General features: G+C 40.4%; 1 protein-coding gene and 1 pseudogene across 1 annotated transcript; both read right to left on the bottom strand.

The window, feature by feature from the left end:
• Positions 1–10,257: 10,257 nt before the first annotated feature.
• LOC105716627 (prohibitin 1-like) lies at positions 10,258–11,092 on the bottom strand (annotated as a pseudogene).
• Positions 11,093–21,300: 10,208 nt separating this feature from the next.
• On the bottom strand, positions 21,301–21,798 carry LOC105716568 (coiled-coil-helix-coiled-coil-helix domain-containing protein 2-like). Its single transcript, XM_064382300.1, has one exon. It carries the CDS (start codon positions 21,796–21,798, stop codon positions 21,343–21,345), a length of 456 nt encoding a protein of 151 aa, XP_064238370.1. The 3' UTR covers positions 21,301–21,342.
• Positions 21,799–23,211: the final 1,413 nt, after the last annotated feature.

Below are 23,211 nucleotides of genomic sequence, written 5' to 3'. Positions count from 1 at the left end.
TAAAAGAGGTCTCCAGCCACCAAAAAACTTGTAAGGAACTGAATTCCCACCAAGGAACTAAAAGCCTTGGCTTAACAACAGCCTATGAGGAGCTACATTCTGCCAACAACCATGTGAGCAAACTTGGAAGTGAATCTTCCTGCAGATGAGATTGCAGCCCTGGGCAAGACTTTGCATCTTTGTGAGAGATTCTGAAACAGATAACCCAGCTAAGCCATACCAACATTGTGACCCACGGATACTCTGAAATAATAAATGTTCATTGTTGGTTTTTGTTTGGTTGGTTTTGTGTGTGTATGGTTGGGTTTCTTCGGTGCTCCCCCTTCCCCCAGATGAGGTCTCCCTATGCTGCGCAAGCTGGTCTCTAACTCCTGGGCTTAAGTAGTACTTCCATCTCAGTCTCCTGAGTAGCTGGGATTACAAACGTGCACCACTGTGCCCTGTTGTTTTTTAATTGAATTCTTCACGTCAACCAAACTACCTCCTTTTAAAGATGGACTGCTCAATAGGTACTAGAACAATTGATAGATTCCACATACTATACTCTACCGTAGAAGTTAGCACTTCTTCATAGCATTTGTCAAACTTGCACTTAAATAGTATGTTATCTCTCTGAGTTGGTGAATTACATAAGGATGAGAACATTCTTGCTGTGTTTATTACTAGAAACCATATATATAACACAGTTTTTGATACTTGGAAGACATGCACTAAATAAGGTAAAAATTTGTCTCCGCATTTATTCTAACAAGTTATATCCTTGTCCTATGTTATATATAAAAATAAAATCTAGATAAATTAGAGGTCTAAAGAAAGAAAATATAAAATTAGTAAAAGAAATATTGGTGAATATTTAAATATTCAGGAGTGGGGAAGGCCTTATCAAGGATAGTACCCAAGACAATATCTATAAAGCAAAAGATTGATAGGCATGACCATATGGTCATGGGGAGTAGTATTTCCCATGTTGAAAATATGTACACTAAACTAGAGTTATCATTTTCAAGGTCTAAGATTGGGAATCAAATTGTAGTTTCAGGATGGATGCTTTAAATATCTAACTAAAGATTTGATACTTTCTTCTGCAAAAACAACATAAATAAAAGATATAGACTGGAAAAATACAAAATATATGACGAGGTTATTTATCTTTAATGTATAAAAGTCTCATATGAATTAATAAGAAACACATGTACACATATTAGTGTTTTGGGGAGATGGACAGAGAAGGTAAACTGAAATTCAAATGTCTATTAAATAACCAAAAATTCAACTTTATTAGTAATTTAAATGGAAATTAATAACAAGCTACCATTTCTACCTGTCAGAATTACAGAGACTTTATAAAATACTAACACTGAGTTTCGATGGGAGAAAGGCAAGGACAGAATGACTACTTATAGGAGTACAAATTGGTACAGTTTTTTTTAGAGGGCAATTTGTAAGTAAGAAAAACCTTAAAATGAACATGCCCTATAATCTAGCAATGATTCTTTTAGTAATTTAACCTAAAGAAATTTGTACGAAACTTTAGCTGCAAAAATGTTCAGGGAATCATTTAGTTAAACAAATTATGGCTGGGCGTGGTGGCTCACGCCTGTAATTCCAATACTTTGGGAGGCTGAGGCAGGTGGATCACGAGATCAGGAGATCGAGACCATCCTGGCTAACATGGTGAAACCTGGTCTCTACTAAAAATACAAAAAATTAGTCGGGCGTGGTAACATGTGCCTATAGCCCCAGCTGCTCGGGAGGCTGAGGCAGGAGAATCGCTTGAACCCAGAGGCGGAGGTTGAAGTGAGCTGAGATTCACCATTGCACTTTAGCCTGGGTGACAAAGTGAGACTCCATCTCAAAAAAAAAAAGTCCGGGCGCGGTGGCTCATGCCTGTAATCCCAGCACTTTGGGAAGCTGAGGCGGGCAGATCACAAAGTCAGGAGATCAAGACCATCCTGGCCAACATGGTGGAACCTGTCTCTACAAAAAAAAATTACATACTGAATATAAAATAAAAAACTATGCCCCCATTTAAAATGATATTGTGGAATGTGAATTGACCTGGAAAGATGGTCACAATATGTGGTTGAACAAAGGAAAAAGAGGCAGTTTCAAAGCAGTATCAGAGGACAGTTCAGTGGTATATATGTGCATTTGTATGAGCAGAAAGAAAGCAAGGAATTAAGGGAATTTCAAAAAACGTTATTGACTTTTAATTTACATATTGTAAAATTTGTCTGTTTTAAGTATGTGATTCAATGACTTTTTTCTTTCTTTTCTTTTTCCAGAGACACTCTCAGCAAGAAGATTCAATGACTTTTAATACATTTACAGAGTTGTGCAGCCATCACATTCCAGTTAAAATGATCCTTCTTTTCTTGCTTGCCTATATTCTGCTTCCATGCTAGGTATGTATAACTGGTCATTTTAAAAGTTGAATTCCCCCTTCAGTACTGACTACTCCAAAAAAGAAAAAAAAAGAGGCAAAATATAAAATGCCAAAATAATAGTAATGATAGCTAAAAAGATAACAAGCAAATACACTAACTTTTGTAGAGAGATTAAATATATGCAGAGAGGTAAGGACCCGCTTTCGGTCTAAGTGTGCCTATTTGCAAAAGGGCTTTACTTTTTTATCCCCACCCACCCACTCTTTCTATGACTTTGCTGATCCTCCCAATGTATTTCAACTTTAAAAGGATAAGGAGTTTTAGTATGGCAGTCATTAAAAGTCCTAATTCAGCCTTAATTCCTAAAAGTAAAAGAAACTATGCTTGATAAACATAAGGAAACATGAATTCAAGAAATAGGAACACAAAAACAGAAAAAAAAATGTTAGCGGCACATGATGGTTCACACCTATAATCTGAGCATTTTGGAAATCTGAAGCAGGAGGATTGCTTGAGCCCAGGAGTTTGAGACCAACCTGGGCAATATATTGAGACCCGCATCTCTACAAAACGTTTAAAAAGTGATGCTCACTGTGGTCCCAGCTACTCAAGAGGCTGAGGTGGGAGGGTCTCTTGAGCCTGGGAGGTCAAAAGTACAGTGAGCTATGATCACACCATTGCACTACAGCCTGGGTGACAGAGCAAGACCCTGTTAAAAAAAAATCCTACTGAAATACATTGCTTTTTCAATGATCAACATAAAATAGCCAATTATTATAGCTGTGAAAATTATACATTATATACAAAATAAAAAGCACTGATTTGCCATGTTGGGCAAAACCACAATAATTTTCCAACTTTAAGCAACTTCTGCCATCATCAAGATATCAGATCTGAAAGTACCAGAAAAATAGGGATGAGATTTGAAATTTTCTAAAAATTTTATGCTACTCAAATACATCTTGCTTTATAGAAATAGAAATAGGACACACATAAAATACATATGTACCTGTGTTTCACTGTTAGAATGTAAGCTAGTGCTGGAATAAATATGAAAATATAGGAGAAGGGGGTGAAATGCCAAAGTCCTTTCATATCAGGAGACAAAAGATCAAAAGATACACCTTTCACACAATAGAATCACAGAGTATTATGACACAGTAGCTGTCTACTTCAACTTATTTATGAATGAGAAAATCGGAACAATTATGACCTATCCATAGTGATATATTAGTTATTATCGAAAACCACAAATCTCCCATCTCTTTCATCATAGTCTAGTATAGTTTTCTTTAATCATTGCTTTTATAGGAGACAATAGAGTAGAGACTCTGGAGTCTAAGTGCTTGATTTCAAATCCTGCATCACCACCTAACTAGCTATGTAATTTTGGGCAATATTTCTGGGTCTTATCTGTATAGTGGAGGAACTATACGGATTTATATATATATATGTTTAGTACTCTAAATATATGACAATTGATATGTTTTATGTAAATTGCTTAGTACAGTGCCTGGCACATAATAAGCATTCAGTTAACACTAGCTATTTGTTACTCAGTGTAAATAAAGTTTTTTTTTTTTGAGATGGAGTCTCGCTCTGTCGCCCAGGCTGGAATGTAGTGGCACAATCTTGGCTCACTGCAACCTCCCCCTCCCGGGTTCAAGCAATTCTCCTGCCTCAGCCTTCCTAGTCACTGAGACTACAGATGTGTGCCACCACACCCGGCTAATTTTTTGCATTTTTAGTAGAGACAGGGTTTCATTGTGTTAGCCAGGATGGTCTCAATCTCCTGACCTTGTGATCTGCCCACCTTAGCCTCCCAAAGTGCTGGGATAACAGGCGGAAGCCATTGCACTTGGCTAAATTAAGTTTTTAAATGATAATGTCATGGGTGAGAGTGTGACTAAAAATTTGTAAAACAAGTGGTCAAAGAAGTTGAATTTGTCTGTGGAAGCAGAGAAGGGAAAAAGGGGTATGGTGTGAAGAGGGAAATTATGAGTCAGGAAACAAACTAGAGTTAATTAAAGCAAAAGTTAATTAAACCAAAGAGTTAATTAAACCAAAAGAAAGCTAGACCATAAGATAATTTTATTTTGCTTTATTTAATTAATTTATTTTTTAAACAGGGCCTCACTCTGTCTCCCAGGCTGGAGTGCAGTGGTGTGATCATGGTTCATTGCAGCCTCAACCTTCCAGGCTTAAGTGATCCTCCCACCTCAGCCTCCTGAGTAGCTGGGACTACTGGCACACGCCACCCAGCTTATTAAAAAAATTTTTTTGTAGAGACAGGGTCTCACTGTGTTGCCCAGGCTGGTCTCGAACTCCTGGACTCAAGCGATCCTCCAGTTTTGTTCTCCCAAAATACTGGGATTACAGACATGGGCCACTGTGCACAGGCTAAAGCAGATCAGCCGGGCATGGTGGCTCACGCCTGTAATCTCAGCACTTTGGGAGGCCGAGGTGGGCGGATCATGAGGTCAAGAGATTGAGACCATCCTGACCAATGTGGTGAAACCCCGTCTCTACTAAAAAATAAAACAATTAGCTGAGCATGGTGGCGCATGCCTGTAGTCCCAGCTACTCGGGAGGCTGAGGCAGGAGAATTGCTTGAACCCAGGAGGCAGAGATTGCAGTAAGCTGAGATTGCACCACTGCACTCCAGCCTGGCGCCTGGTGACAGAGTGAGACTATGTCTCAAAAAAAAATTTTTTTTAATTAAAAGAAAAAAAAAGCAGATCTTACTATAACAATTAGTTTTTAAAAAACAAAACGAAGCAAAAACAAAAACAAAAAAAACCCCTACATCCAGGCATGGTGGCTCACGCCTATAATCCCAGCACTTTGGGAGGCTGAGGCAGAGGGGATCACCTGACTAACATGCTGAAACCCCATGTCTAATAAAAATACAAAAATTAGTCGGGCACGGTGGTGGGCACCTGTAATTGCAGCTACTTGGGAAGCTGAGGTGGGAGAATCGCTTGAACACAGGAGGCAGAGGTTGCAGGGAGCTGAGATCACGTCATTGCGCTCCAGCCTGGGCAACAAGAGCTAAACTTCATCTCAAAAAAAAAAATATATATATATATATATATATTCTAAAAGCTGTCCCATGTATCCTGTATAATATGAGTTATATCACCCTACCAAACAGTTAAAGGCCAGAAACTTTGGTTCTGGAGTCAGAGCCAAAAACTATTTCAGGTGGTAGCTGCAGGCATATCCATTAACCACTGGTAACACAAAGAGACTTTGTCCACATATTTATAGCATTTGTCCCCAGTTTTTACAGGGAGATTTGTTCAAATACCAAAACAATGATAGAACTCTTAAGACTTAATATGGACCCCATCTTGAACCTTTCTTTTGAGATGGCAGTGTCCATATAAGCTCTCTATGTGCCATTAAAAACAGCCAGCAGTATTGGAAATTAGAATCTTTATAATAAACTCTTGGCTCCCCAGAATGCCCAAACAAGTAAAATTTACTGGGTTTGGAGCTGGAAGGGACTTTCGATATCCCTAATTTTACAGAAGGGGAAACTGAGGCTCCACAGGATAAATCAACTTGTCCGTCATCAAAGTGACCAATGGCAGAGCTGGCAGTAGAATTTCAGTCACCTAATTTCTAGTGCAATGCTATTTCCACTGTCAAAAGTTATTAAAATTATATATTTAAATGGATCTTTTAGGAAACTCAGTCCAGGGATTCCTAAGTAATTGCCCAGGAGCTGGTCCTGGATTGGCTGTAAAAAATTATTAGTAGTACTTCTTAGAGATTCTGATTAAGTATGGTCAGGATATGGAATCTGTATTGTTTAAAACTATCGAGTTAATTCTCTCGATCAACTGGATCGAGAGATTCTCTGGACCAGTCTTTTATCAGATGTATCAGTACCATCAATAACATTGGTACAGCTTCTGCTTGAATACCTTCAATATAAAATCTATTACATAAACCAATCCTTGAGAGTATGATACCTAAGCAGAGGAAGATGAGGACAGGGTTTAAATTCTATTTTAAACTTTAGAAACCTCTACTCAAGTTTAGGCAGAGAAATAGGATTTCTCCAGCAGGATGAGGTGGCTTACACCTGTAATTTCAGCACTTTGGAAGGCTGAGGTGGGCAGATCACCTGAGGTCAGGAGTTTGAGACCAGCTTGGCCAACATAGTGAAACCCCATCTATACTAAAAATACAAACATTAGCTGGGCATGGTGGCATATGCCTGTAATCCTGGCTACTCAGGAGGCTGAGGCAGGAGAATTGCTTGAATCTGGGAGGCAGAGGTTGCAGTGAGCCAAGATTGCATCATTGCACTCTCGCCTAGATGACAAAACAAGACTCTGACTCCAAAAAAAAAAAGAAGTAGGATTTCTCATGTCTTTATAATCAATTGGGCATAGATGTCAGTTTTCACATAATTTGGGGCTGTGTTAATGAAAACATAGAAATAGGCAGAATATCTGTTGAGTTCAATGATAGAACTGGGTTCTCCCAGAAAGCTGGATATAATGGTACTTTTTCATAAATTAAGACTCTGTGTCCAGAATCAGCAGAGCTCATACTTTTTGGCACTTGAAATTAAGATTTCACTATCAAATATATCAGCATACATCTCACTCTGAGGCTAACTATGTAGAGAACAAGCAACAAATTTATTATAAAAGCTATTATACTTGGGAGGCCAAAGTGGGCAGATCATGAGGTCAGGAAATCGACACCATTCTGGCTAACACGGTGAAACCCCGTCTCTACTAAAAATACAAAAAATTAGGGGGATGTGGTGCCATGTGCCAGTAGTCCCAGCTACTCAGGAGGCTGAGGCAGGAGAATCAACTGAACCTGGGAGGTGGAGGTTACAGTGAGCCAAGATTGCGCCACTGCACTCCAGCATGGGCGACAGAGTAAGATTTGTCTCAAAAAAAAAAAAAAGCTATTATACTATTATTATTAACATAGTAATGTATCTTAGTTAATTTCAGAATTTATGTTCCCCTTCTCCTTCCTAAAGAACTTGGTTTTTGTTCAACTTCCTCCTCCCTTCCATGAATTCTATATAATTCTTTGAGGCTCACCTTATCCCTAGCCCTAGCTGTTTGATTATGACTAGTGAAAGCATAGCATTCCTACTTCCATGCCAATGTTTGTTACTTGCTCCAGAACTGGACTTAAGGCAATCAGTACGTAGCATTGTTATGGTGACTATTATTGATCTGGGGGAGAACCTACATTGACCAATCAAACTGAAGGGAAAGTCTTACATTCAATAGTAGGTAAGAGGTTTCCTTTCTTTCCATCTATACTTGAATAAAGATACATGTTTACCGCTACTGCTCCTAGCAGCCATCATGTGGCCAAGAGTAAAGCCATTTAAGGATGAACCCTACACTCTGAGGAAGGCAGAGCTGAGAGAATAGCACAGAAATGGAGCCAGAGCATGGCTCTAGACACCCTAATCACTGGACTTTGTTTTGCAAGATAATAAAATTCTATATTGTTTTAGCTGGTGTGAATTAGGTCTCATTATATACAACTGAAAACATTCTAACTATTCATGCATAAAATATATTGTGAGGAGGGCAGGGGATATGTTGGAAATCTCTGTCCGCTTAATTTTGCTGCTCCAAAACTGCTCTAAAAAATAAAGTCTTTTGGCCAGGCGCTGGGGCTCACGCCTGTAATCCCAGCACTTTGGGAGGCTGAGGTGGGTGGATCGCGAGGTCAGGAGATCAAGACCATCCTGGCTAACATGGTGAAACCACCTCTCTACTAAAAATGCAAAAAATTAGCTGGGCATGTTGACACGTTCCTGTAGTCCTAGCTACTCAGGAGCCTGAGGCAGGAGAATCGCCTGAACCCAGGAGGTGGAGGTTGCAGTGAGCCAAGATTGTGCCACTGTACTCCAGCCTGGGTGACTGAGCAAGATTCTGTCTCAAAAATAAATAAATAAATAAATAAAGCCTTTTAAAAAATACATATTGCAAGATCCAGCCCAACAAATACTTTAAGATTAATATAATGTGACCTACTGTAATCCTCAAACTGTAGCAAAATTATATTTAATCTAACTAATGAGTATTTGACTTGGAATCTCTAAGTTTCTGTCTGCATCACCAAGACTTCATTCATAAGGCTATTGTCCTACCTACAAAATATGTAAACCCTTATTGAGGGACACAGTCTGAGAAAGGCTCTCTGGAATCATTCAGGAGCTATGGCACGGTGTTCACATCAGTATATATTATACTTAATAGTAGGTAATGAGTCTGCATAAAGATTTATTTACTTATTAAGCATATGCAAAGATTGAAAGGTGAGGCCATTGAGGTACAAGCAAAAGTAGGGGACTGTAATGTTAGGGAAGCAGAAGGAAAAAATGTTTTGAGAAGGAAAGAATAATCAGCTGTTCAAGCACTTCTAGAAGCTTTCTTGGAATTTAAAATGCAAGTGAGTAGGCAAGATATTCACACATTATAAAACAAAGTTGCATATAGTAAATGTGATGTGAATTCAAAGGCTGTATATTCTAGCTCTTTCCTACTCAAAAGAAGCATCACTCAGGAGCTGTTAGAATTGCAGAACCAGCCAAACATGGTGGCTCACGCCTGTGATTCTCAAGAGGCCCTGGGCAGGTGGGTCACTTGAGCTCAGGAGTTCAAGACCAGCCTGGGCAATATGGCAAAAGAAACTCCATGTCTACAAAAAATACAAAAATTAGCTGAGCATAGTGACACATTCCTGTAGTCCCAGCTACCTGGGAGGCTGAGGTGGGAGGGTAGGTTGAAGCTGTAGTGAGGTGTGATTGCACCACTGCACTCTCCAGCCTGAGCAACAGAGCAATACCCCGCCTCTAATAAAAAAAAACCCCAAAGAACAAAAAACCAAAAAAAAAAAAAAAAAGAAAACACAGAACCTCAGATCTCAGATCCCAGTCCCACCAGTCTCACCCAGAATCTACTGAATCAGAATATCACATTTTAATAAACTGATGAAGGCTGGCATTTTAGAAATTTAACCAAGTGATACGCAGTATGAAGTGAAGAGAAGCAACCTAGAAGTAAGAGGATAGGCTTGGCTTTTGTGTTTTGGTGGTGGTTGTTTTTTTAACACTTAAGTCTTAATTTTAATCAAAATTTCATATTTTACATATTTATATATACACATATTATATGTATATATATACAATTCATTGTCCCCTTTAAATGTATATATACATATAAAATGTATGTGTATATAGGCAATTCTTTTTTACCTTTAAAAAATGTGTGGTATATATATGCATATATTTGTGTATATATAAATGTTATGATGTAATTCTGGCTAAGTCTGGTCAGGCGCAGTGGCCCACACCTATAATCTCAGTACTTTGGGAGGCCGAAGTGGGAGGATTACTTGAGGTCACGAGTTCAAGACTGGCTTGGACAACACAGCAAAACCCTGTCCTCCTTTTGTTTTTTTTTTTAGATGGAGTCTTGCTCTGTCACCCAGGACCGCAGTGGTGCAATCTCAACTTACTGCAACCTCTGTCTCCCGGGTTCAAGTGATTCTCCTGCCTCAGCCTCCCAAGTTGCTAGGACTACAGACATAGTACGCCCAGCTAATTTTTGCATTTTTAGTACCATGTTGGCCAGGTTGGTCTTGAGCTCCTGACCTCAAGTGATCTGCTCACCTGGGCCTCCCAAAGTGCTGGGATTACAGGAGTGAGCCACCGCACCCAGCCTGAAGTGATTTACTTTTATTTCCTTCACTTTAAGTCAATCTTGAAATTTCACAGTGATTTCTGGGGTTGGGGGAGAAGGAAGGCGGTATTCAGAATCATTGGGGCTGTGGCCCAGTTGGCTTGTGCAGGCGCAGGGAGGGTGGACCCTCACTGGGGCAGGTGGAGGAGCAGGTACTGCTCCGCCGCAGGAGCATGAGAGCTGGCACGCCACGGTGTTCCCCTGGCTTCCAGCTGGCATGGCGCCATCAGGACGGTCCCTGCGGTGGGCAAGTGAGGTGGCGATCAGTTTGGCTGCCTTGGAGTTGCCCTCGACTGATATGATGGCCGCCTTTTTCTGCTGCTCAGCCTTTTCTACCACAAATCTAGCACTCTCTGCTTCCTGCTGAGCCATCTATTTGGCTTGCACCGCTTCTATGAACTCCTTCTCTGAGGCTCTACGAGTCCTCGATGAGCCAAAAAGTGGCTGCTCGCTCTGTAAAGTTGTCACTCACCTGCTTGGACACAGTTCTCTCTGAGTGATTGCTTCTGCAGCCTCAAAGCCAGCCACCACCTACTTGAGGATGTCTGTAGTGATGGATGGCAGCACAGGCTCATCACAGCCCTCTCCAATGCTGGTAAAGATGTGAGAAAGCTGGCTAGGGACAGGCAAGAAGAGGATGCACAGTGGGATGTTGACATTTTGTGACTCTTTGCTACCAGTGATGACTGACACCTTAAGTGGTCGAGAACAACAAAGGTAATTGGTTTCTGTACCTGTGGGATGAGAAAGTGAGTTCTTTCCTCTACCACAATTGTCCCATACTCCACAGAATCAGTCAAAGATGACAACTCTGTGCCCAGCATTCACATTATGTAAGGCAGAGTTCACTACGCCTCCTGCAACAGCTAAGGCCAGGCCTAACTTGCCAATGGACTCAAACGCTTTGGGTCCATTTTTCCTTCTGCTAGACCCTCTCACACTTGCTTCCACTTTGACCTCCATGTGAATTCCCAGTCACACATGTAAAATGTTTTTTAAAAAATTAGCTGGGCATGGTGGTGCACATTTGTCATATTAGCTACTCAGGAGACTGAGGAGGAGGATTGCTTGAGCCCAGGAGTTGGAGCCTGCAGTGAGCTATGATTGGGCCATACACCCTGGCTTGGGTGACAGAGCAGGACCCTGTTTCTAAAATTAAAAATTTTCAAACTTTAAAATTTTTTAATAAAAAGTATACATTACATATAATTCTTTTTTCACCTTAAAATTTTTTGTCTTTAACATTTCCTTACTGATTCATAAAAAGCTTCCTGGCTGGGTATGGTGGCTCACGCCTATAATCCTAGCACTTTGGGAGGCCGAGGTGGGTGGATCACCTGAGGTCAGGAGTTCAAGACCAGCCTGGCTATCATGGTGAAACCCCATCTTTAAAAAAATAAATAAAAATAAAAATAAAAAGGCTTCCTTGGCCGGGCGCCATGGCTCACACCTGTAATCCAGCACTTCAGGAGGCCGAGGCGGACAGATCACCTGAGGTCAGGCATTTGAGACCAGCCTGGCCAACATGATGAAACCCTGTCTCTACTGAAAATACAAAAAAATTAGCCGGGCATGGTGGCAGGTCTCTGTAATCCCTGCCTGTAATCCTAGCTACTTGGGAGGCTGAGGCAGCAGAATTGCTTGAACCTGAGAGGTGGAGGTTGCAGTGAGCCAAGACCGCACCATTGCACTCCAGCCTGGGCAACAAGAGTGAAACTCCGTCTCAAAAAAAAAAAAAAAAAGGAAAAAAAAGCCTCCTTGTTCTCAACAGTTTAATGGTATTCTATTGACTTATTTATTTTTCAGTCTCCTATAATAGACTATGTTGTTTACAGATTTACCAATAATCCTTAAGTGAATGACTGCAAATGTAAATCACTTTCCATATGTATGAATTTATCTTTAGGATTAAATATCTAGGAATTGAATTGAAGAGTACATTTTAAACATTTAAACATTTCTATTGTTGCTGTTAAATTTCCTTCTATAGAGGCAGTACCAATTTATGTTCCCAACTCTAAGATTGTCTTATCAAAAATGTTAGTGTTTGCCTGGCTGAGCACGGTGGCTTACACCTGTCATCCCAGCACTTTGGGAGGCCAAGGAGGGTGGATCCCTTGAGGTCAGGGGTTCCAGACCAGCCTGGTCAACATGGTGAATGAACCCCGTCTCTACTAAAAAATACATAAATTAGCTGGATGTGGTGGCATGCACCTGTAATCTCAGCTACTTGGGAGGCTACAGCAGGAGAATCACTTGAACCACCTGTGAGGCAGAGGTTGCAGTCAGCACAGATGGCACCCCTGTGCTCCAGTCTGGGCAACACAGCAAGACTCCAACAACAACAACAAAAAGAAGTACTTAATCTTTTTTTTTTTTTTGAGATGGAGTCTCGATCTTTAGCCCAGGTTGGAGTGCAGTGGTGCAATCTTGGCCTCACTGCAACCTCTACCTCCCAGGTCCCAGTTCAAGAAATTCTCCTGCCTGAATCTCCCAAGTAGCTGGAATTACAGGTGTGCACCACCATGCCCAGCTAATTTTTGAATTTTTAGTAGAGACGGAGTTTCACCATGTTGGCCAGGCTGGTCTTGAACTCCTGACCTCGTGATCCGCCTGTCTCTGCCTCTCAAAGTGCTGGGATTACAGGCGTGAGCCACCACTCCCGGCCAGGAGTACTTAATGAAGTCCAAAGTATCAAATGATCTTTCCTGGTTACTGTTACTTTTGTGTGTGGGTCCTGTTTAAGAAATCTTTGCTTACCCTGATGTCATGGAGATACTATTTTCTTCTAGAAGCTTTATTGTATTTAGTTATATGCAATTTGATTACATGTAGGTTTGTGTATCCACCACTACAGTGAAGATACAGAACAGTTTCATCAAGACAAGGAGCTCCTCTTGTTCTTTAATAACCACAACTCCCTTTTGTCCTTCTTCCATCCCCTAATTCCTAACCCTTGACAACCACACATTTTTTCTTTATATCTGAAATTTTGTCATTTCAAGTCTATTTTATAAATGGAATCATAAATATAAAACCTTTAAGGTTGGCTTTTTCACCCAATATAATTTCCTTGAGATCCATCAAAGTTGTGAGTATTAATTATTTGTTCCTTTTATTCCTGAGTAGGATATTCCATGGTATTTATGTACCACAGTTTAACCATTCACCCATTGAAGGGCATTTAGAGTGTTTCCAGTTTGGGGCTATTATGAACAAAACTGCTATGACCATTCATGTATATGTTTTTGTGTGTGTGAATGTAAGTTTTCTCTTCTCTGGGATAAATGCCCAAGAGTGCAATTGCTGGGTTATATAGTAATTGCATGTTTAGTTTATAAGAGACTGCCAAACTGTTTTCCAGAGTGGCTTGTACTATTTAACATTCTCACCAGCAATATATGTGTAATCTGGTTTCTCTGTATCCTCCAAAGCATTTAGTGATATCACTAGTTTTTATTTTAGCCATTCTAATAGACGTGTAGTGATGTCTCACTGTGGTTTTTAATTTGCGTTTTTCTAATGTTTATTGATATTGAATATCTTTTCATGTGTTTCTTTGCCATTTGTATATCCTCTTTGGTGAGATGCCTGTTCATGTATTTGCCCATTCTCATTGGATTGTTTCCTTTGTGTGCTGTTTTCATTGCTAAGGTTTGAGAGTTCTTTATATGTCCTAGTCCTTTGTCAGATGTGGTTTGCAAATATTTTCTTCCACTCTATAGCTTGTTTCTCCTCTTCTTCTTCTTCTTCTTTTTTTTGACGGAGTTTTGCTGTTTGTTCCCCAGGCTGGAGTGCAGTGGCATGATCTCAGCTTACTGCAACCTCCACCTTCCGGGTTCAAATGATTCTCCTGTCTCAGCCTCCCAGGTAGCTGGGATTATAGGCACATATCACTATGCCCAGCTAACTTTTGTATTTTTAGTAGATACAGGGTTTCACCACGTTGGCCAAGTTGGTCTCGAACTCCTGACCTCAGGTGATCCAGCCATCTTGGCCTCCCAAAGTGCTGGGATTACAGGTGTGAGCCACTGTGCTTAGCCTGTTTTCCCTCTTCCTAATGGGGTCTTTTGCAGAAGTTTTTCATTTTCATGAAATGCAATTTGTCAATTTTTCCTTTTATATGTGCTTTTTGTTTTTTTGTTTTTTTTTGTAGAGTTAGGATCTTGCTATGTTGCTCCAAGCTGATCTTGAACTCCTGGCCGCAAACAGTTCTCCCACCTCAGCCTCCCAATGTGTTGGGATTACAGATATAATCCACTGCTCCCTGCCTACTAGATGATCTAGATAATATTAAGTATTCCCTTTTTTTCTTCTTAATTTTTATTTATTAATTTTTTTTTTGAGACAGGGTCTTATTCTGTTGCCCAGGCTGGATGCACTTGGCTTGCTGCAACCTCTGCCTCCCAGGTTCAAGTGATTCTCCTGCCTCAGCCTCCTGAGTCACTGGGATTACAGGCATGTGCCACCATGCCTGGCTAATTTATATATATATTTTTTTCTTACTTTTTTTTTTTAAGTCAAACCTGTGAATTCATAATTTTTATATTTTTAGTAGAGACGGGGTTTCACCATGTTGGCCAGGCTGGTCTCAAACTCCCGACCTCATGTGATCCACCCATCTCAACCTCCCAAAATTCTGGGAACACAGTCATGAGCCACTGTGCCCAGCCTAAAAATGTTTTAAAAATTTTTTATGGGCAGCCTTTCTTTAGAGAAACTCGCAAATATTCACATATATTTATATGAATTGTATTTGGTTTGGAACATATCATATTATTAGGATATGCTTTTCATGTCTATAGCTTTAATTATTTTCAAAATGTGATCTGTGTTTCCTTTCCTTTATTTTTGTTTGTATTTCTTATGATAATTTGGAATGTTTGTATTTTTTCTATTGAATTCATTTATAATAACTCTATATATGTCCTAATTCTCATTTCCTTTTTTGTTGTTGTTTTTGTTTTGTTTTTTGGTTTTTTGTTTTTGTTTTGTTTTCTTTTGTTTCAACTAAGGTAGATGATTTCTATTTGTCAAGAGCACTGTATAGTATCTTTAATTTGAGTTGCCTTTCTGGGCCCTAGTGCTACTGGGTCCTTTGCTCGCCAGTGAGTGTCCTATAGACCTTCTTAGACCTAGTAGTAGATGCTTTCAGTTCTCTACCTATATCCTGTGGGCCTTAACGCTTGCGTGTTTTCTGGCAGACTTCCAGTAGCCAACATCTGCATCTGTTTTCCTAAAGACTTTCACTGGAGACAGGAAAGGATTCTCTGCCTAAGCTGGCCCAGATGTTCTAGGGAATTAATATCTGGCTCTGAATAGCCCTCAAGCAGATCCCTGCCCCTGTGTGTGGGAGGTATAACTCTGAAGCATGGATTTTATGTTGCTCCCATTATCTCTGCAGGATCAAGCTCTTATTGACCATAGTGGCAGCAAGCTTGATAATGCATCCTTTATTGGTTGCCTTATTTCCCTTTTTCACTTTCCTCACTTCCTCTCTCCTCTTTCCCACCTTATGTTTGACTTAACATCCTGAGATGGAGACAAAAGTATGAAAAGGAAGAAGGATTGATGCCATTTGGGGCATCAACTCCCCACACCATTCCATCTGTACCTTTCAAATAACCTACATGTACTTGAATCTTTGTCTAGGATTGACTTCTGGACATTGGACACCCAACTAAAGAGGCAGAACCTACTACTTGCTCAAAACTGTAGTGATTCTTAATCACAGCACCTAAGGGAGATGATAAACTTCCAAGAGAAACAGTCTGATAATTCCTCAACAAACCTCCAGTTATGTCAAAGGACAGTGTAAAGAACACACAGGGCTAGGTATGGTGGCTCACGCCTGTAATCCCAGCACTTTGGGAGGCCAAGACAGGCAAATCACGAGGTCAGGAGATCGAGACCATCCTGGCCAACATGGTGAAACCCCATCTCTACTAAAAATACAAAAAAATTAGCTGGGCGTGGTGGCACACACCTGTAGTCAAGCCAAGTGAACCAAGATCATGCCACTGCACTACAGCCTAGGCGACAGTGCGAGACTCTGTCTCAAAAAAGAAAAAGAAAAGAATGTACAAACAGCAGATAGGAGAAGATCATTCTGGTGGGAAGCAATCTGCCTATAGTCATTCTGGCAATATATGTACCATTGTCCCACCACATAAAAACTAGACAATTGCTACCTAAGTAATTCAAGACCACAAAAGTTGTCATGTTTAGGATTAGTCATATTTGGTTTCTTTCTGGAAATACTGGAACAAACTTTTTTTTTTTTTTTGAGACGGAGTCTTGCTCTGTCACCCAGGCTGGAATGCAGTGGCGTGATCTCAGCTCACTGCTACCTCTGTCTCTCAGGTTCAAGCAATTCTCCTGTCTCAGCCTCTGGAGTAGCTGGGATTACAGGTGTGCTCCACCACGCCTGGCTAATTTTTGTATTTTTAGTAGAGATGGGGTTTTGCCATGTTGGCCAGGCTGGTCTTAAACTCCTGACCTCAGGTGAGCCATCCACCTCAGCCTTCCAGAGTGCTGGGATTACAGTTGTGAGCCACCGCATCCAGCCACCATTTCTTACTTGTTACAAAAAATCAGGAAATAATTTCATACTTAAGAGAAAAGTTACAATAGTTCAAAAATGCCTTATACTCTTTACCTGAACTCACTTTTTCCTTTATTCTTTAACATTTGCTCCCCTGATTTATCTGTATATGTTGGGCTCTTTTATAAGGCCTCCTTGACTTCCGTGTTTGCCACTAGCCAGCTCATGGATGACAATAGCCATTTCCTTTATTCTGTGGGACACTGGGCTGATGCCCCATCTATTTTTGAAAATAGTCTCCAATTCAGAGATGATGATAATTGTGGGAAGTATAAAAGTTCCTTTTTAAAGTTTCCTTTCTTGTTAAAGAATAAGTGTGCTAATAACTTTGTTAGGCCCTATCCTATGTAGCTGTTAGACATGCCATGCTCACAGGCACATAGTACACTCTATGTCCTTGTACATTAACCAAGATATCTGTGCTGCACATGCTCACAGGCATGTCCCAGCTCTCCATTGCTTTTACCTGTTTAAAAAAAGTTTTAAGTTGTTAGCCAATCAGTTTTAGTTTAGATTGTGAGGTCTGACTGCAGCCAGTGGAGATCAGATACAGCAGTAAGGACAACCCCAAATGCGTAAGGGATAAATTTGTCTGTTTTCCTTTATTCATTGCACTCTTGTGGCAAGATGGCTAGTGAGAGTACCCTTCTTGCAGCCCAGGAAGTAAAAACTGCATTGTCTAAAGATCCTTTGTCTCAGTGCAAATTTTTCTTTGCAGCACATAGCATCTATTTCCAGGAGTAGTATTTGAGTAAATATCTTATTGTGGAACCTTCTATTTCTGATCCTCTTATCAATTATTCTTTGGTTTCATATGTATCTATTGCCCGTTTAAGCTGCTTGTTCATTTGATAGCAGGGGGCATTCACTATACATTGGTGCCAGCTCTGACTACATTTATCACAGAGCCAATTATATCTGTTTCTTTGCACACTTGAACCCTTGCCTTGCCCTTTGGGATTATAAGTAGTTTTATGGCTTTAGCACAAATGCATTAATTAGTTTGTTCAACAAATATTTGTTAAACACCCATGCATACTAGACATTGTTCAACTCATTGAGCACACACCAGTGAACAAAACTGTAAAACACCTCTGTCCTGAAGTTTACATTCAGGGGCGGTGGGGGAGGGTAATATGTTAGTCAGCTGCATTGCTGCAACAATGCTGCACAATAAATACTTCAAATGTTCTCAGTAGCATACAATAACAGACGTTTATTTTTCTCACTCACAGGTCTGCAGATCAGACAAAGTTTGGCTGATCTTGACTGGGCTTGTCTATGTTTGGCTGGGCAAAGCTGGATTCCAATCTTTGATCAAGTTTATGTCTGCTTCACATGTCTTCATCATTCCAGGACAAGTTGCCTGCCTGAGATACATTCTTTCCACAGTGGGTGACAGAAGTACAAGAGAGGTAGGTAGAAATTCATAATTCCTTTTAAGGTCTCAACTCAGGATTTTCACAGTCCCTTCTGCTTACATTCCATTAGCCAAAGCATGCTGTGCTATGCCTAACATCAAGGGAGCAGAGAAATATATTCCATCAACTATAGTGGGAGGCTTTGCAAAGTCACGTGGTGAAGAGCATGGCTGGATAATCTAATATTGGGCTGAGGCAGTCAAGAATTGAGAACAACAGGCCAGGTGCGGTGGCTCACTCCTATCATCCCAGCATTTTGGTAAACTGAGGCGGCAGGATTGCTTGAGCTCAGAAGTTCAAGACCAGCCTGGGCAATAAAGCGAGACCCCATCTCAATTAAAAAACAATTTTTTTTTTAAGACTTGAAAACAATGATCCAATCTACCATCAGGAAGGGTGGGAGACAGAAAGTAAATTGATATATATCAAATACATAAAGCAAGTTAAAGGCATAGAGAATGAAGGGATGGAGTAATCTTTAAAATAGGGTGAGTCAGGAAAGGCTTTTCTGAAAAGGTGACACTTGAGCAGAGTCCTGAAGAAAGTAAAGAATCAAGATTAGTGGAGAGAACAGCTAATGAAAAAGCCCCAAGATGGGCGCTTTCTTGAAAGGATCAAGGAACCACAAGGAAGGCAATGTGGCCGAAGCACCATGAGGACGAGAAAGAACAGTAGGAAATGAAACTATCTGCAGATATAGTTGCTGAGTTATAAGATATATGTATCTCCTAGATTACTAAGTGTTAAGGAATTAATTTCTAATTTTTTTTTTTTTTGAGACAAGGTCTCACTCTGTTACCCAGGCTGGAGTGCAGTGGAGAGTTTCAACTTCTGAGCTTAAGCAATCCTCCTGCTTCAGCCTCCCAAGTTAGCTGGGAATCCAGGTGTGCACCACCATGCCTGGCTATTTTCTTTTTAGTAGAAATGAGATCTCACTATGTTGCTCAGACTGGTCTTGAACTCCTAAACTCAAGTGACCCTCCTGCCTCACCCTCCCAAAATGTTGTGATTACAGGCATGAGCTACTGCACCTGGCCTAAAATGTTTTTTAACCAGTGTGTACTCCCACCAGCAGTGTATAAAAATTCCTATTTTATCAGAAGATAAGGGAAGAAAAAAAGTCTGATACTGTGAGCCTTTTAAATATAATAATTGTACTATGTATTTACACATTTTACTATAACATTGTATTAATAATCTCATAACACATATTATAATTTTATTATAACATTTTATAGTGTTTTGTTTTTTAATTCCCTAATTAAAATTTTTAATTGAGCAAACATCTTTCTTGTGTTATTAGCCATTTCAGTTTCCTGTTGTAAATTGATTATGCAGATTCTTTGCCAATCTTCCTTTTTTTTCCTCTCTCTCTCTTTTCTTTTAGAGTTGGGTTCTCTCTCTGTTGGCCAGGCTGGAGTGCAGTGGTGTGATTATAGTAGTTCACTGCAGCCTTGACCTCCTGGGCTCAAGCAATCCTCTCACCTTGGCCTCCTGAGTAGCTGAGACTACAGGCATGTACCACCACATCTGGCTAATTTTCCTGCCTTGGCCTCCCAAAGTGCTTCAGTTATGGGCATGAGCCACCACACCTGGCCCATGTACCAATTTTTCTATTGGGTAATTTGGCCCCATCTCTCCTTTTTCTTTGCATAGAATCTATTTATATATTCTAGATACTGATCCTTTGTTCGTTATATATAGTAAATATCTTTTTACAGGCAAGCGTATCTCTTTTACTGCTTTATATTTTGTAGCATAGAAGTTTTTGTTTTTTTGTTGTTGTTGTTCTGTTTATCTTTGTTTCTTTGTTTTGTTTTGAGATGGTGTCTTGCTTTGTTGCCCAGGTTGGAGTGCAGTGGCATGATCTTGGCTCACTGCAACCTCCGCCTCCTGGGTTCAAGCAATTCTCCTGTCTCAGCCTCCTGAGTAGCTGGCACTACAGGTGCACACCACCACGCCTGGCTGATTTTTGTATTTTTAGTAGAGACGGGGTTTCACCATATTGGTCAGGCTGGTCTCAAACTCCTGACCTCAGGTGATCCACCCACCTCAGCCTCCCAAAGTGTCGGGATTATAGGCATGAACCACCGTGTCCAGCCGAAGTTTTAGTTTTAAAACAGCAAAATTTGTCAAGATTTTTTTGTTGTGGTTTGTAAATGTTGTTTCTCTTAAGAACAACTAAATTCATAAAACTGTTTTATTATTATTCTCTAATTTTCTATCTTCAAAAATATTCTTGTTTATTTTGCAGAATTTCAAACCCAGAGAAAAGTTGAACAGTCAAATGAATACTGTTATACCTCTCACCTGTATTTATCAACTATTAACATCTAGACACATTCGCTCTCTCCCTGTCTCTATGTATATTTTTTCCTTTTTGACAAACCATCTGAAAATGAGTGTAGGCATTGTGATATTTTACCTCTAAATATTTCAGTGTATCTTGGCAGGGCACAGTGGCTTACACCTGTAATCCCAGCACTTTAGGAGGCTGAGGTGGACAGATCATTTGAAGCCAGGAGTTCGAGACCAGCCTGGCCAACATGGTGAAATCATGTCTCTACTAAAAATACAAAAATTAGCCGGGTGTGGTGATGTGCGTCTGTTAATTCCAGCTACTTGGGAGTCTGAGGCACAAGAATCACTTGAACCCAGGAAGCAGAGGTTGCAGTGAGCTAAGATCAAGCCACTTCACTCCAGGCTGGGGGACAGAGCGAGACAGTGTCTCAAAAAAAGAAAAAAAAAAGATAAATATTTCAGCATATTTCCCAGGAAACAATGACATTCTCCTACATATCCACAGCATCATTACCACACCTGAGGGGGAAAACAAACATTAATTCAACACAACTTCCAACATTCTTTACACACTCAGATTTCCTAAATTGTCAAAGAAAAAGGTTTATACATTTTTTTGGAAGAAAATCACTTTATTCTAATTAACTCACAAAGAATAAAATCATAACAGCTAGTTTAAGGAGGCCACACAAACATTTGACCAGCTCCAAATTCAACAGAGTAGGAACACCCCCTTCCATTTCAATTCTGAAGCAAGGAAGCTAGGAATGACAGGAGAGATTTAATTGATGGCTACACTTTATACCTTCACTATTAATTAAATTTTTATATTCAATTAACTTGGTTATGAGAGCTGGTTTTCCATTTCTCCAGGTTGAACTTCTTGATTAGGCCAACCCGTTTGCAAGTCGGCACTGTTTCAGCATCTCACTGAAACCCTCACAGAGCTTGATATCATGCTGGTTCTGGGTACACTCCAAAAACTGTTTGATCTCACAGAAGCAAATCTGCTGCTGCTGTGCCAGCTGGGTTCCCTGAGGTTCCTGGTAAGTGATGTCAGGCCTCGAAGGCTCAGGATTACTTCCTCCACTGAAGCCCCCAGTAATGGCCTGGCCCAGTGTGTGCCCCACAGGAGAGCCCACAGCCATGCCAGCTGCAGTGGTTGCCATCTGGGCCAGCAGACCTGGCTGCCGGGGCACAGCAGCAGGAGAGCCAACTGCAGATGGGGGTGCCACTGCTGGTGGCTGAGCGGCTGGTGCTGGCCTGGGTGCAGTTCTCATCTGAGGGGCCCAGCTGGCTGGAAGGGCCAGGCAGGAGGTGTGGCTTCGGCTTCCACGTGGCATCCTAGCCATGGGGCAGCTCGGCCTTTAGACGTGCAACAACCAGCCAAGAGCTCAGCGGCTTTTCGGTATATATGTTTTTTAAAAGTCCAGATTTAATGGATTTCATCTGACTGTTATATGCCTGTAGTCTCCTTCAATTTAAACAATACTATTGCCTTATTCTGCTCCTCATAATATTAAATCCTTAAATAGTGGCCAGTTATAGACTGTCCCATAGTCTGGTTTTTTGTGTGACTATTTATCATTAGATTCAAGTCAGATATTTGTAGCAAAACACCACGCAGTGTATACCTCCTACTGTATCATATCTAAAGACACATGATGTGCTGGGTGTGGTGGCTCACACCTTCAATCCCAGCACTTTGGCAGGCTGAGGCAGAAGATTACTTGAGGCCAGGAGTTCAAGGCTACAGTAAGCTATGATTGCACCACTGCACATCAACATGGGCAACACAGCAAGACCCTATCTCAAAAAAAAAAAAAAGGCTATGACAACCACTTAGTTAAGATTGTGATTGCCAAATATTTCGATTGCAAAGGTACATTTCCTCTTTGAAACTAATAAATATTTAATGGAGTGATAATTTGATACCCTGTTTCCAAATAACCATTTAATAATGACCTATCAGTGATCCTTGCCTTAATTATATTGGGGATTATAAAATAATGATTTTCAATTTCTATCATTCCTTCTATACTTATTAGCCGGCATTCTTCTATACAAAAAAAATCTACCTCTGCTTTTTTCCTTTTTCATTGATTCTGTCTTTTGTGGAGTGTCACTGTGGACACATGGATTTTTTTTTTTTTTTTAATTCATAGTGTGGCTGGGTACAGTGGCTCATGCCTGTAATCCCAGCACTTTGAGAGGCTGAGGTGAGTGGATCACCTGAGGTCGAGAGTTTGAAACCAGCCTGACCAACATGGAGAAACCCCATCTCTACTAAAAATACAAAATTAGCAGGGCATGGTGGTGCATGCCTGTAATCCCAGCTACTCAGGAGGCTGAGGCAGGAGAATCATTTGAACCCAGAAGGCAGAAGTTGTGATGAGTCAAGATGGTGCCATTGCACTCCAGCCTGGGTAACAAAACTGAAACTCTGTCTCAAAAAAAAAAAACAAAACACAAAATTTAAAGTGTAATAATCTGTTACTTTCATTATTCTTTTTGATGCTCAGATTTCCTCCAGATTGGCCAGTGAAGGTCCCTAAAGTTTGCTTTTCACATATAGACCTTTCATCTTTTGGAACTTAAAAACAAGAAGATCACAAAGCAGGTTGTAGTTTCATGTTTTTCCCCTATTTAACTAGCCGTATCAGCCCCTTAGGTAGACAGTCCATAGTTTCCTCATTATGCTTTTTTAATGTTTCTTCTGTATTTCGAGGCTTTCTTATACTTTAAGGCTTTCTATT

Source organism: Aotus nancymaae, unplaced genomic scaffold, assembly GCF_030222135.1.
Source record: "Aotus nancymaae isolate 86718 unplaced genomic scaffold, 86718_ANA_hifiasm-v0.15.2.pri h1tg000003l, whole genome shotgun sequence".
Taxonomy (NCBI): Eukaryota; Metazoa; Chordata; class Mammalia; order Primates; family Aotidae; genus Aotus; species Aotus nancymaae.
This window is presented reverse-complemented; position numbering and strand designations above follow the sequence as displayed.